This window comes from Trachymyrmex septentrionalis, unplaced genomic scaffold (genome assembly GCF_001594115.1).
Source record: "Trachymyrmex septentrionalis isolate Tsep2-gDNA-1 unplaced genomic scaffold, Tsep1.0 scaffold9, whole genome shotgun sequence".
Classification (NCBI taxonomy): Eukaryota; Metazoa; Arthropoda; class Insecta; order Hymenoptera; family Formicidae; genus Trachymyrmex; species Trachymyrmex septentrionalis.
Genome location: NW_017306091.1, coordinates 651,017 through 666,711, shown reverse-complemented (window position 1 = coordinate 666,711; position 15,695 = coordinate 651,017). Strand labels below are relative to the sequence as shown.

At 34.3% G+C, this 15,695-nt stretch overlaps 4 protein-coding genes across 5 annotated transcripts in view; 2 read left to right on the top strand and 2 right to left on the bottom strand.

Annotated features, from left to right (window-relative positions):
- The window catches only part of LOC108755865 (protein Wnt-5b-like), a 19,208-nt gene extending 11,837 nt beyond the window's left edge, over positions 1-7,371 (top strand). For both annotated transcript variants that reach the window (XM_018499218.1, XM_018499219.1), the window contains exons 3-8: positions 4,184-4,449; positions 4,553-4,733; positions 6,148-6,259; positions 6,419-6,521; positions 6,746-6,913; positions 7,083-7,371. In XM_018499218.1, coding sequence (XP_018354720.1) covers positions 4,184-4,449; positions 4,553-4,733; positions 6,148-6,259; positions 6,419-6,521; positions 6,746-6,913; positions 7,083-7,270 — 1,018 coding nt within the window. In that variant the 3' untranslated portion in view covers positions 7,271-7,371. The remainder of the gene's footprint in view (positions 1-4,183; positions 4,450-4,552; positions 4,734-6,147; positions 6,260-6,418; positions 6,522-6,745; positions 6,914-7,082) is intronic.
- Positions 7,372-8,425: 1,054 nt separating this feature from the next.
- On the bottom strand, positions 8,426-10,312 carry LOC108755772 (39S ribosomal protein L18, mitochondrial). The gene is made up of 3 exons (XM_018499008.1): positions 9,975-10,312; positions 9,215-9,328; positions 8,426-9,125 (listed from the first exon to the last, which is right to left on the bottom strand). Exons 1-3 carry the CDS (start codon positions 10,166-10,168, stop codon positions 8,894-8,896), a joined length of 540 nt encoding a protein of 179 aa, XP_018354510.1. The 5' UTR covers positions 10,169-10,312; the 3' UTR covers positions 8,426-8,893.
- Positions 10,313-11,395: 1,083 nt separating this feature from the next.
- LOC108755732 (PHD finger protein 12) lies at positions 11,396-14,058 on the top strand. Its single transcript, XM_018498932.1, has 5 exons — positions 11,396-11,539; positions 11,690-11,889; positions 12,002-12,279; positions 12,454-13,511; positions 13,627-14,058. The coding sequence occupies exons 1-5, from the start codon at positions 11,492-11,494 to the stop codon at positions 13,996-13,998; spliced, it is 1,956 nt and encodes a 651-aa protein (XP_018354434.1). The 5' UTR covers positions 11,396-11,491; the 3' UTR covers positions 13,999-14,058.
- Positions 14,059-14,079: 21 nt separating this feature from the next.
- On the bottom strand, positions 14,080-15,536 carry LOC108755731 (GPN-loop GTPase 3). Its single transcript, XM_018498931.1, has 3 exons — positions 15,284-15,536; positions 14,982-15,178; positions 14,080-14,707 (listed from the first exon to the last, which is right to left on the bottom strand). Exons 1-3 carry the CDS (start codon positions 15,326-15,328, stop codon positions 14,125-14,127), a joined length of 825 nt encoding a protein of 274 aa, XP_018354433.1. The 5' UTR covers positions 15,329-15,536; the 3' UTR covers positions 14,080-14,124.
- Between the last annotated feature and the right edge of the window lie 159 nt (positions 15,537-15,695).

Genomic DNA, 15,695 nt, shown 5'->3' with positions numbered 1-15,695 from the left:
TATCTCACGTGCACTTCCCGCGTCACCCGATTAATCGTCTCGTTGCTTAATTACTCCTTTACAACGTGACAGAATCCCATTTCGTCCCGCGGCTCGCGATTGCCTCGGGACACCCCGTATATGCGAATGCACGTCGCCGCGGATGTAGCCGCAATCTCTTAGGAGACACGGGGCATTATTTTGCGGGCCTTGCGGCCCACGACGCGACGCGACGCGACGCAACGCGACGACCAGCGACGACGGTGCCCCGACGAGCACGCGAACGTTGCGTGGGTTGTACCCCGTCGAAATATTATCGCTCTTTCCGCCGTACATGCCCCCTTCACTGGACCGCGAGGTTTGTCCGCGCCATTGTTTTAGGGGAGTGTAAAGCCGATGATATATCGTCACCGGAGCGTGTTCCAGAATATTAATGTCGTCTATTACACTCCCTAGACACTCACGCGCGGGCTTTTACGACTTCTCTTTCTCTCTCTTTCTCTCTCTCTCTCTCTCTCTCTCTCTCTCTCTCTCTCTCTCTCTCTCTCTCTCGATCGCGACAACTTCGGATGGATCTCGTTGGAGGCGGGAATACTGAGATTCTCATGTTTTTTCCCATAATAAGTAATTCCGATACAAGAAAACATCTCGAAGATGAGAATTTCTTTTCCCATTTCAAAGTGGTGGTTTTCGCTAATAAATTCCATTTATTGTACAACATTTTATTCAATTTTTAACATGAAATTGATGCAGTAACAGCTTGAAATCACGAGTCATAATCTTCCGATCGTTCCGTAGAAATTCCCAAGAATGAACCTCGATGGAGGCGGGAATACCGGAATTCTATTTTCCATAGTAATTCCGATACCGGACAAGAAACATCTCGAAGAGGATCATTCCTTTTTCTATTTCAAAGTGGTTGTTAGTTTTCGCTAATAAATTTGATTTATTGCACAGTATAGTATATTTCAGGCGAGAGTTACTAAATTTTTAATGTGAAACCGATGTACTAACAGCTTGAAATCACGAGTCATAATCTTCCGATCGTTACTCTGTAGAAATTTCCAAGTAACTCACGCTGTTGATACATCTCAAGCGGTCGCGTCACATCGCCGACAATCCCGACGAGTATTCACCTGAGTCACGCTCGGGCAGGTCGTCCAGGTTGCACCGAGTCGCCGTGCAGGTTGTCGCGACTTGCCGCGTACGTTGCGGCTGAACGAAAGCGATTGGGAGACATAAGTCCAGACCTGAGATTATGAGATGTAATTGAAAAGTGTATTCTTTTAAATCATACAGCGTGAAACTTGCCTGATAGGTAAGGTGACACAACTTTGAACATGATACAATTCTGAACGAAATAAGATTCGAATCCGATTTTAACATTGTTCGATACTCTTCAATACCATGTATACAACAAAAGGGTTACTTCAGGGTTGGGTAAGTTAATGTTTTTTTTTTTAACTAAATTAAGTTAAAGTTAATGGCTTATAGAATTAATAAAATTAAATTGAAAGTTAAAGGAATAAAGAATTAACTTAATAAAAGTTAAGATTAAATTAATTCAAGTTTAAAAAAGAGTTAATTTTGAAAAAAATTATTTTTGAGATCGGAATGTCCTAATTTTTCTTAAAATATGAGATTACTTTAAATAACTCTTACAAATATAAATTATTAGGCAAATTTATATCCACATGTAAGTGACTTATATATAATAGGAGTCACACCATAAGGTGTTTTTGTCAAAATCTTGCAAGAGAGAAGGGTATATGTTTGCATTATTTCTCTTTGTTTAACCTTTATCTAACTTTCTTTAACTTCTGAAACGACTGTTCATGCATGTTATGACTACATCGACTAAATATTTGTTACAAAAAATATACGTAAAAATTTAGAAAATAGGTGGATATGCAACTCTGTTCTACAACAATTCTTCATCTAACACTCATTTCATATTTAAATTGTTGGAATATAATGTTTGTGATACCTAAAATTAATGTGATTCAAATATAAGTGGGAATTGACAAAATCTAGCGAGTCAATAAAAACTGACTACCGTATGGTGTGACTCTTATTATAGAGTCTCTCATCATAAAATCATTGAACTTTTTCTAAATTAATTCTCTAATGTTTAAGACTTTATGGAAAAAAAAATATTAGCATTAAGAAAGATAGAAAAATTTTTAATTAAAAAAAAATTAATAAATTAAAGTTTAAAAGTAACTAAATTAAGTTAAAAATTAATGCATTTAAAAGTAATTAAGTTAAGTTAAAAGTCATTAACTTTTTAACATTTTTTTTTAACTTTTAACGTTTTAACTAGTTACTACCCAACCCTACCAAGCTTGTACTTTGGAAATTAAATTCAAATTTTATTTCGTTCAGAAATGTACTGTGTTCAAAATTGTATCTTACTCTACAGAAGAAAAATACTTTGTAAATATCAATATATCTATAATGTTACATAGATATGTATCTCTTGTCGTGATAATTCTATATCTGTATTGTGTGTTTTTGATAATATATCTAAAATATACATAGAAAGAACGGTTTTGAAACGGAATATATTTAAATACATTTAACTAGATACAGGTCTGAAAATAATTTTGTTGGACCATCAAAATAATTATGTAGAATGCTTGAACGTTAATAACAATTTCGCAAACAGTTTCAACGTTCATATAATCTGTTTAAGTGACTTACATTTTAATGATCCAAATAAAATTATTTTCAGATTTGTATCTAGCTAAATTTTTATTTCAGCGAAATCATTCTTTAAGATTAATATACTTAAAATATAATATACTTAAAATTTAGGATTTATCAAAGTTTTATCATGATAAAATAATCAAAACATATAAATATTTACGCAAATTGTACATGCAGCATCGGCAGATTAATCATTGTTAACTAATGAGAAGTTTATCGGTATCACTGGATAGAAATTGCGAGCATTCAAATCCCCAAATCTATCAAATCCGCCTGCGATTTTGCCAATTACAGGAAAGAACAACTTTTCTAAAATACCTAGAAAATTCTTTAGCTGGCTAAAGAAAATAATTTTGTTTGAACATCAAAATAATTATGTAAGCCGCTTAAATTAATTATTAGAAAAATTAAAATTGTTCGCAACATTATCATTAACGTTTAGGCATTCTACATAATTATTTTGATGCTCAACAAAATTATTTTCAGATCTGTATCTAACTATTTAGATACTTCAGCAAAATCGTTCTTTCTGTGTACTTCCCGGGGATTTTTCTCGATGGATGACCTCATCACGGGAATAAACGGGGGAGACGCGATTCGAATTTGGCTGTTGGAAACTTCTCTCGCGACGACGGCCATCCGTTTCGAATTTCAGATTGGCGGGGCCCTTGCCGACTATACTCGGCCCTCGGCTTCTGTCTTTGACGGTGCCGTTCCATCATCTCGCTCGGTTGACTCACAAATGCACCATTAAGGAGGAAATCCGAGGGCCGTTGCGCGCCCACGGACGCGGACGGACTCGCCGTGCCGCACCGAATTTATATAATCGGCGTAACAAATCTCCAGGAGTTATAAGGGGGCCGCGGTCTCGACGCTGCAGCGACCGACGCGACGTCGCGGCGTTTTCGAAATGGCCGTCAAATTGCACAATAAAGGCTCTTCCTATAAAAGAAGAATCTTAGAATTAAAGATTCCTATCATAGGGACACTATTGCAATCGATCCGATGCTTTTTAAAAGAAAAGAAAATCTAATTATGTCTTTGAAACATAATAGGTTTGTTTCTTTATAACTAAACTAAATAGTATAGTTATAGGTACTTTTGGAACTTATATAAGCGAATTGGAACACACACTAGTGTGCGTTGATGCATATTAAAGCTATTGCACATATACTGATTTAATCTCAGTGTGAAAGTAAAACGTGAATATTTTGAATTATAACATACATATTTTACTAGCTCAATAAAGTGTATTGAATATTTCACAGTTTAACTGATTTCTATATTTATAATAAACACATTTATGTCAATTTGTGTACGGCTTTAATGCGACTAAATCCGTCCAATCGAATTCATTATTAAAATGAAATAGATATATGTTTAACATTTAGCTAGAAAGTAAGAAAAAGAGTTCCAACGCAGTCTATTGCAGGAATAGAAAACAGATTTAGTGTTGCAAAAATTTCTTATGTCTACGTTACTTTGTATACAACAGAAACCTGGGTCTGCGACACTTGCCGCAACTGGAACCGGCGCAGACGATGGAGCCGTTTGACGCGAGTGCCTCCACGATCTGCGTTGGTCTAAAGGGCCTGTCTCAGGGCCAGGGGAAGCTCTGCCAGCTGTCCGTGGACCACATGTTCAGTGTAGCCAAGGGAGCGAAGTACGGTGTTATGGAGTGCCAGCATCAGTTCAAGGACAGAAGATGGAACTGCTCCACCGTCCACGATGAGACCGTGTTCGGTCCGATACTTAGAATAGGTACATCGGTGCTAATGCTAACATTCCGGAAACCGCGGCATTCAAGCGACAGCAATGTTTTATCATTCAATTTCTGTCATTAAAACAACGCTGTCCGTTGCAGCGAGCAGGGAAACCGCGTTCGTTCACGCGATCACCGCCGCTGGAGTGGTCTACTCCATCAGCCGTTCCTGCCGGGATGGCCACCTGTCGTCGTGCGGCTGTTCCAGGAGTAGCAGGCCCAAGGATCTAAAACGCGATTGGATCTGGGGCGGATGCGGGGATAATCTCGAATACGGCTACAAGTAAGTGCGAAACGCGTAAGCCCTGGTCCTATAAAGGCTAAAGATCCGAAAGAGTATGGGTGAACTCGCCTTTTTCTCTTTTCTTTCTTTCTTTACTCCCTTTTTTTTCGTCTTGCGAACGTCACGGAGAAGCCGGGGAAACTGGTTTGAGGCATGTTTTCGTCGGTAATAAGATGTTCTGCCAGCGCGAAAAGATACGTGCGACTCGAGATGTTCTGCGCGCGATCATTTTTCCTAGCCCTCTACATCTGATTAACACAGTGTAACCGGTCTTTGGTATTTGATTAATGATGGGCCATCGTAAAAGCCCGCAAGAGTCAAGCATACCTAGATAACGACTACCGTCGTCATATATTTTGATAATAATAACAGTCTCTTCAAGATACATATATTATCGCAACATTTCTCTCTCTCTCTCTCTCTCTCTCTCTCTTTCTCTGAAAATTCTTTCAGCCACCACTTAATAAAAATAATTATATATGTATATATATATGTATATTTAATAAATTATATAATATTATTGATATAATACATTGCTCCTTTACTTAAAAAAGACGACGTAAAAATCGTGATTTCTGAGTTGTTATCATGAATAAGTTAAGTAAACGTTACCTTATCCATGTCTATATCTCTATCAACTTAAATTATAACTTAACTTCATAAAAAATCATTAAAATCGTCACAACAAAAAAAAATAATTTTTTTAGGGTTGTGTAACGAAAATAACTTTTTATCATTAAGAATATATTTTTTTAAATATTGTATATTATATATTTTTCAATATTGTTTGATTAGTCAATATATAATTTTCCGTCAAGTTGAAAAATAATCTCTCCCTCCTTTTGGGAAATTTAATTTTTTTATCTGTGTCATTTTTGAAGTAAAGAAGCGATATCTTAGACAGCGTGATGTCCAAAATTAGAAAATTGTAATATATTATAATATCTAAAAAATATCATTAAAGTCCAATTCTATGAAATAAATTAACTTTAATCTCGATTCAACTTGCTCTTCATTTTTTTCTAATTCTTAGAAAAAATTCTTAAAAAGAATTATTGTAAAAAGTTAATTGAACCGAGATTAAAATTAAACTATATTCATAGAAGCGGGTATAAAACATCTTTAAAAACGTTTTTAAAACTCAGTTCCATGGTAAAATTAACTTTAATCTTGGTTTAATTTTTTTCTCTTTATTTTTTCTAATTCCAAGAATTAGGAAAAGATAAAGAATAAGTTAAACAAAAATTAAAGTTAATCTTACATTGATGGAGCTTAAGATGTCTTATGTTCCGATTCTTCAACATGCGTGTTGGAATAATATTATAATTAATGTAATTAATTTTTAATCTTCTACAAAAAAAGTTACTAAATACTTAATTATCGAAATTAATACAAACGGAATACATCCGTTCAGATTCACGCAGGCATTCGTTGATGTGCGGGAGCGAGAGCGTAGTTTCAAAAAAGGCAGCCGGGAGCAGGGCAGGAGTCTGATGAATCTGCACAACAACGAGGCCGGTCGCAGGGTAAAGTTCGTTCTTTTCTTAGCTCGCGCGCAAGAAATGTCTCTTTAAATGTCGCGTCGCGTTAAATACGCGTGTATCGATTTCTCGCGATTTAATGCGAATTCCATTGAACCAAAGCGCGATAACGAAACTAATGCGCCAACTATTCATCCCCCGCAGGCCGTCGTCAAAAGGTCCAAGGTGACGTGCAAATGTCACGGCGTTTCCGGAAGCTGTAGCCTGATCACCTGCTGGCAGCAGCTCGCATCATTTCGCGAGATCGGTAGGTCTAACGACAATTAACACAATTAACATCCTTAAACGACGCAAAGTCTAAAGGATAATTTAATCCTTGGTAGATTATTTGTGTCTTGCGCATTTTTTTTTCTTTAAAATAACACTTTATTAATATCTTTAAAATTTCGATACTTTTACAGTGTTCTCTAGAGACTTGTGTCGTTCGGGGAATATCTATACAGACAGCGATGCAATTTTGTGTATTTTCAGGTGATTTTCTCTTGGACAAATACGACGGTGCGACCGAAGTCAAAGTCAATCGGCGCGGTCGTTTGTCGATACGCGATCCTAGGTTCTCCGTGCCTACTGCGAATGACTTGGTCTACCTGGACGACTCGCCGAACTACTGCCTTCCGAATGATACCCTGGGATCACTAGGTAGCTCTATCACTTTCAAGGATTTTACATTTTCATATGAAGTATTTTTGTTTAGGAAAAGAAACGAGAAGATTCTTTCTCCCTCCCTCTCTCGCCTCTCTCTTTCTCTCTCATATATAAGATTTATTTTCCGAAAGCTTGTAAGACATTCTTTACGATTTTGTAACAGGTACGCAGGGTAGATTATGCAATAGGACTTCGTCCGGCATGGACGGTTGCAATCTTCTTTGCTGCGGCAGAGGATACAACACGCAGAAGTCGACCATCAGGGAAAGATGCGAATGCAAGTTTCACTGGTGTTGCTTCGTCGAGTGCAAGACCTGCGTAAAGAATATCGATATACACACTTGCAAATAGCACACTACTATTTATTTCTTTCTTTTCCGTAAATCTTTTTCGGACTTGTCCTCGCATTGTCGAAGATATATACACTTGACAGTACAACGTATTCTGGTAACTGTGGCATTATTTACTTGTTTCACAGTAAATAAATTTTGAATATTTTTTTTCTAATTTAAAATCTACTCATCAAATAAATTTTATTAAAACTTCTTTTTTTCCGCAAACGTGTGTGTATGTGTGGTATGTTGTATGTATGGATGTGTGTGTATGTATGGATTTTATGCAATATTATTATTGCGATAGATTCTTTTTCAGCGCTAAAAGATAAATTTTATCAGAGTATTAAGTAATCTATATTTTATTAGAGAAATTAGTTTGTCTTATCATAAATTATTTGTGGCCTACGAAAAAAAAGTTTAAGCAAATCAAGAAATTTTTTTATTGTGTCTTCGTAAGAATTAAGTGCTTCGTAAACGATTGTTAAATCGACGTAATTCTTTTAACGGAGACAAGTGAAATATAAACAAAAATTGCATTTAGTCCTTTTTATGTTAAATTAATGACTACATATAGAACAATTAAACAATGTTTTGTAAATTTGTATAACGCAGAGATGTCTCTCTCGTGTTGCTTTATTCTAACATCTTTTTAAAAGGGATTTATCAATTATCAAATTATTCCGTGTGACAAAACACAAATAAATTATTTTTAATCCATAACTATACCGCTCTTTATATAACTACAATAGTTACTTATATATTAAAAAGATTATATAACGTAAATTATTTAAAGTGTTCATTGCATTTTTATTTATTTGCTCAGAGCAAGCGATTTAATTTAGCAATCCGCAAAATAGCATAAACGAGCGACATTGTGGATTACTTAAGAATACTAAGAACTTAAGAGGGAATACTAAGAACTTAAGAATATTGTGAGTAAAGGTACCAACTATTCGATATAGAATATAATTGCATTATTACGCAAACGTTGGTAGTAAAAGGGGAAACAAATGATTCCAGAAAGCTGAAAGAAATCCAAAATTATTTTTTTAATTCACATATACAGAATAATATGGAAATATCTCTGGTAATTGTATACGTAAAATTCAGCATGTAAGTTGAATTTGTAAATTATAAACTTATATAGTAACTCTACTTATATGTTCAATCACTGGACAAATCCATCAATTTTCAGAATAATTTCTGTATTAATCTGTACATGTACGTATACCTAACTTAACTTAAATTTTCTATTACAGTCATTATGATAAGAATCACGTAACGACATTCCATTTGCATTGCAGACTATGTCTGACGGAATGTACTTGCCTTAAGTAATGATGTAGTTTTTAAGTCATGGCGTTGTATCTTTAGTAGACTAGACATTTATTTAACATCGATACAATTATTTATTTTTACTCCTAGATACTGTATTGTACAAAATTCGGCATTTCACAGTGGATAGATGTTAAGATAATAAAATATCTTATATATCGATCACCAAGCTTTACCTTACTTGATTTCCACTGAGAAGAAGTAAATGTTATGATTACATCGCACTTAGTATCTGTATGTACACTTTATTGTTGTTCCTTACTTTGCACTTCACAATCTCTTTACATTATTATACAGAGACAAACTATTCGTGAATCTCCCAAGGTTTTTCTGGCCGGTAACTGTCCCAAGAATTTGGATACTTGTATACTTGTGGTTCAGTTAAAACAATGTTATTCTTTTCTAATTCTTTAATCAATAATTCACATTTGTCTCCAGTTAATGCAGCATCAACCTCGATTTCACAGATCCCAGCCTCTAGGCAACGCTGAGCCAACACTCGTCCTATATTAATATAAGCTGAACTATCGGTAGTCCTGAAATATTTACATTACATCAATAGGATAAAAAAAATAGATGAGCCAATTAATAATAAATAATTCTAAATTCAACTAAATCTCAGTACCGATATAATTGCCTCTTCAATGCCCATTCTGCACTGGAAGCTGAAACAACTGGCCCATTTTTGAAATGGCAGACTTCGGCTATGATATAACGTGGCTTTTTAATCAGAAACAACCTATAAATTAGCACAATCATGACATTATAATTAAATTCATTATAATGGAAAAGGTAACATACGTTTTCATTCATTTAATAATAAAAATGTCTAATAACAAATTCACTTGTATTATACTAAATTAATATACAATAAAAGTTGTTATATCTATTAAAGATTTGCTTCATATAAAGTATATAAATAGTATAAGTACATAAATAAAATAGCATAATGTAATCAACTTTGGCAATAAAATAACATATGTATATTCTGTTAAATAATGTGACAATATCATTATTGGATATTTAATCGTTTAAAAATATTTATGTATTTTTACATATAATTATTGTTATATATAACAGCTTTTAGTATGCATTAATCTAGTATAATGCAAGTAAATTCACCATTATATTGAAATCAGTAAAGCTAAATACAAAAGCATGTATATAAATGTTAACAATTAAATATCCATATAATGGCACTGTCACATTATTTAATAGACTATATATGCTTCATTGTCAAAACTAATTATATTATCTGCATTTATACATATTTTGTATAAAGCAGCCTTTAATATTACTGATCTAGTATAGTGCGAGTGATTGAGTTTCCATCATAATAAATGACGATTTCGTCACAGGACCATTGTGACTTGATATAACCTTACTTGTGCCAGTACATACACCCGGGTTTTTCAAGATGATAACCTTGGGGTTTTCTCGCTATCCTCAACCGTTCCAAATTTCGTGGATTTCGATTCACCATTTCCGTGCACGCCTCGATCAATTCCGCGTTGTCGTGCAGTCCCCGGTGCATGCGGGACATGCGAATGATACCGGCGCGTACGTTCACCGAATACATGATCTTTGGATCGTAATAGTCGTTACTTTTGCCACTCGAATCTCGGTACTATAATATCAGTTTCCGAGTTAAATTACTTAAACGATGTTTTCATTTTCTTTCAGAAAAGACATCCAGGTCAGGTTCTCCTTTGACCAGGTTAGGTTTTCCTTTGACCATCTGTCGATTAATCATTTCGAGATACACAATCGACCCCTAGGAGATCGATTCTATGTCTTCAAACAAGATGAAAATTACTAGTGAGCAAATTTACTAGCTGTTGACCAATGAAATTATTAGTATTCTAGTAAATTCGCTCACTTTTATAATTTTCGCCTCGTTTTAAGATACAGAATCTATTCCCAGGGAGTCAATTGTGGATTTTAAAAGGAGATAAAAATTACAAAAAATAAGCAAAGGTTACTAGGTATTGACCAATTAAATTATGAATATTTATTTAATGAATTTGTAATTTTTACCACTGAGGGTTTGAACCGGATCAGAATGTAAGAACCAACCAACTATAATCCAGTACTTCCCTGTCGTTTGACTGAAACAGGGGAATACTCGACTGTAGTTGGTTGGTTCTTACATTCTTCGGTTTAAACCCTCGGTGGAAACTAGGCCAATAGCTGCGTTCAGCGGACTCAACAGTTGAGTAAGCGCTCGCTGTTATTAGTGTATTCTTTTAGATCATCCAATCAGCATTTTAGATTTGGAAGAATGCATCAATAGCAGCGAGCCTTCACTTAACTGTTGAGTCTGCTAAATGCGCCCAACAATTCTATGTTCTTAAAGGGCGTATCAGAGAGAAATCTGGATATTAATCATGAAACTTTTTTTCTAGGATGAAAAATAAAGGAGAGTGAAAAATTTCTCTATTAATTTCAATGGTTAAAATTTTCAATTTTTACTTTCTAATGCTAGAATTGAAAAGAGATGAAAAATAAGTTAAACCTCGGTTAAAAGTTAACCATGAGTTGTAAAACTTGGCTTAAGAAAATGAATAATTCTATCCGTATTGAGGGAATTAAGTTGTACTGGTATTAAATGGGAATTTGGTCGGTTTTTTGTCTTAAATTTTTTTTCTTTAATTTTTCAACTAGAATCATAAATGTACGAATACGTAGATACAACACGCTAAAATTTAGAAGCCTAGAAGGTTCGCCATAATGCTTGTCCCGATATACATGAGTTTAGTGACCCTCCGCGAATGCGAGGGATAAAGCAGGATGGAGAGTAGAGGTCGAGTGGAGTGGGAGTCGAGTGAATACTAATCGTGAGAGAGAAAGAACGAAGGGATAATTTAGATTATTTTCAACGTTTGCAATCTACCTTTTCGCAATGAGTACCGTCGAGTATGGTTTTCCAATGATAGGCGGATTAATGCCGGTAAGCAAAATTAATGTATCTATCACTAACATGGAATTTTTATGTGAAAAAAAGATAGAGAAATCACACTGGGTCCGTTCTATGGTCTCCTTAATTTGTCTCTTCGCGAAAGAACGGCTGCTTTTTCAATTTAAATTATATTTTTTTTAGCAAATACAAGCCCTCATTGCACCACCAATATCCGATGACTCAAAGGCGGCGAAAGCAAAGAAGGAAAAAGAGGAGAAAAAACATCCGTACTTTAAGAGACGAGGTCGTGGTCATAATCGTGACTTCTGCGACGCTTGTAAAGATGGTGGAGAGCTTATATGCTGTGACAAATGTCCAGCTTCTTATCATTTACAGTGCCAGTAGGTGTGATTAGACCAATCGCTATCTTCAAAAATTTTTGTTATAAGATATTGAATTTTTATCTGTTGAGTTCTAAGGAAAAGACATATTTCTAAAGCTTTTATTTTACAGCTATCCAGCAGTGGACCCAACAGATATTCCTAATGGAGAATGGTTGTGCTACGCCTGCCGTTGTGCTTCTAAAAGGGAGGAACTCTTTGATGAAAAGGGGAATGAGAAGAAAAAGAGATCAGCTCTAGAAGTATTAACATTGGCGGCTTCTCTAGTAAATCCAAGAGAGTTCGAATTACCCAAGGAGTTACAGTTACCTATAATGTTTCCTGGAAGCAATAAAGTGGACTATGTAACTGGCAGAAGAGGTAAACCACCAAGCTCATCGTATAACAATGGTAGGCAAGATAAGATTAAATATACTCTTCCTTTTTTTCTTTTTGTCCTTTTTCTTGCACATAAATAAAGAATAAATTTATATTTTGTAATATCAATTAATGTTGTAACTGGTGTTACAAAAATTAATCTGTTTCAAATTAAAACTTGTATTAAATAATAATTTTCTTTTTTAGTTGGAAAAAGTCATTGTTTGGATAGCAACTTAATGGTTCCATTGCCAGCGCGTTTATGTTACGAATGTAGACGTAGTTGCAGAAAAGCGCCATTAATCGCTTGTGATTATTGCCCGTTATATTTTCATCAGGATTGCTTGGATCCACCGTTGACTGCCTTTCCTATCGGCAGATGGATGTGTCCAAATCATCCGAATCATTTCATAGATCAGCATCTATTGACTTCTTGTAGAGTGACAGAACGCATAAAACTCTGGGACAAGTATGCCAATCAACGAATAGATCAGCATGCGGTGAAACTAGACTTTTTACGTAAAGCGCGGGCTGCCAATCCACTATTTCGCACAAAGGTGAAATTGGAAGGTCGCCCAAGAATAAAAGTTCCTTGCAGCATCAAGTTCCATTATGAGAATCCACCGCACTTAGATCCTGTACATTCTTATCAAAATAGTCTTATATGGCCTGTAAACAATATTAACGCCAAGACATTACCGTGTCTTCAAATTAAAGACGAAGAAGAGCAACAGAAGACAGATGTCGAGAAAATAGATAGCAAAAATAATTGTATAGAAGATAAGAAAATTGAAGAAATTAATGAAGCAAAAATGAAAGACAAATATAATACTACTCCAGATGAGGGAAGTGATCAACAAAAAGTATCAAATGTGAGTGAAGACACGAATAAAGCAGAAAGTGAAAAGATTGAAGCTGCGACGGATAGTTCTAATGAATGTAATGATCACAATTTTTATACGAGTAACGATGGTTATAATATTAGAGAAGGTATTCAGTTATTAGAAAGACCAGTATTGGAGGCATTAGCTCAACAGAGACTCGAGCAAATATTAAATCCAAATGGAGAAAGTTATAAAAAAATAAATTGTCATAAAAGAGCAAGAGCTGCATTATTTTCTTTGAGCCCTAAGCCTAATCCACCAGCATTCATGACTCATAAAACCTTCATTATTGGCAATGGTCCGAATTGTGATCTAGTTTTGTCAAATTATGGAAGCTGTGGATTTACATCCCCTAGACACGCAGTTATATTTTTCGATGAAGTAAGTAGATATCGTTATTTTCCTTTTGATAAAGAATTTCTAAAAAATTAAGAAAGTTGAACTGGCATAAAGGATCTCTTTTTCCTTTTTTCATTAATGCCTATCTCTGTTATAGGTGACCAAACATTATGAATTACTTAATTACAGCGAATATGGAACGATTGTGGATCACGTGCTGTATTCTTGCGATTGCACTCGTGTTTTAGAAGAACAAATAAAAGAGGAAAAGACTGATAAAGTAATATGCGTCACTAAGGAGGAAGAAACTTCTGATATAATAAAAACGATTCTGCACAAGGAAAAAACTTGTTTGGAAGAAAATGTGCATACACATGAAAGAATATTATGCAAGTGTAATATAAAGCGTGATTCAAGCGATCTAGAGGAAGGATGGGAAGGAAGTGCAATCATTGCACATGGTTCAACTATTAGTTTCGGATGTCTCATGTTCGTATTTAACACATTAGATATGTATGTAGATAGATGAAACTGTTGATGATAATGTAAAATATTGTACAAAGGAAATTTTATAAAGCGATACAAAATAAATTAATAGCATTTCTTGCGCTTGCAGGAGTATCTTTTTATTTTCTTTTTTTTTTTTACAAAATGATTAAGATTCATTTAGTTCGTTATCTTCTGGTCCGTCAAAGTCTTTAACTTTTATATCTTCGTCTTCACCATATTGTATGGTATTATCGATGGTTAATTTTATGTCTGCGATACTTTCCTCATTCTTAATATTTAATGGTAAGAAACGCACTAAGCTATAATCTGCTATAATTTTACCAATATTTTCTGTAAGACTGCGATACTTCTCGTTCCACGGATCTTCTTCTGCATCTAATAAACTATGTGGATCGGGATCAAAGTAGCTGTCTAATTTTTTCCGTGCGCTCTTCGATATCAAGTCCATTTTGCTAAGAATATTAATATGTGGAATTTCCAAGTTTATCATTACACTAAGAGCAGCCAGAGTTCCTGATATAAACTTTGATGCATCTATCATAAATTGAACGTCTATCAGAAACACTCCACATATACGGAAATTAAGTTTTTGCAGGGTAGCTATCAGCTCTCGTATCACAGTCATGTGAGTATACAACTCAATTTGTCCAGGACAGTCAAATATTATATAATCGTCATCTACATCACCTAATTTCTCTTCTAGCCAACTTGAATTTTCGACCAAGTACCTATAAAAAAAGCATGATTTTTATTGCATAAAAATATTAAAAGTAATAATAGATTAATGTCTAGCTCTATGTGAAAGTGATGGACATCATTGATAAATTATAGATTTATCTCCTTATTTTATATATTAATTTTACAAAGATGGATTGAAAAATTAAGTTGTGAGTAAGAATTATGAAATGACAATAGCAAAATTAAGTAAACTCAAAACATATATTTCAATAAAATATCAAAATATAAAAAAATAATATATTTAATGAAAATTAAATAACTTACTCCATGCAGAATACAAGTCCACCATTGGGTCCAAAGTTGAATTCATCATCTTCCATAGTATCATCTAATTGAATTAAATCTCTTATATCTGCTAAGGGTTCATAATTGAAATATTCTGCTGCAGGATCTAAATTCACAATATCTACTGTTTTTCTCGAATCAACAGCATGTCGTTGCATAACTGAACAGTAAGTAGACTATTTAAAAACAAAGATAAATTCAAATATTAACAGAATTGTTCAACTTAGATGACTATTAGTATTCAATTAATATGAAATTAATAAACAATTCAAATTTATTACCTTGCCGCTGCCGGCTGGACCCATTACTAGCTGTGCATATCTCATTTTGACAAGAAAATATATATGTTTGTGTTGGTAAGTGTACAATTAATAACACCGCTTATGCACTGCTAATTTTTACATTCTATACAAATTATTCTATTGAAAGAAAAATTGCACAACACTAAAGTAAATTGGAAGCAACAGAATGACATTACTTCACGCAGAAAAAACGCGTAAATAAAACCTAACCTAGACCGAACTCGAGTGACGTCTCAAGTTTCTCTCTAAAAACACCAGTTTTATATCTAGTTTTATATCTAGATACCAACAAAGAGAAAAAAAGTACTAGGCAACGTATAGTAATAAATATCTATTATCTAATACGAGACCTTGTGTGTGTTTCCTAGATACCGTATTTATGACTTGAATT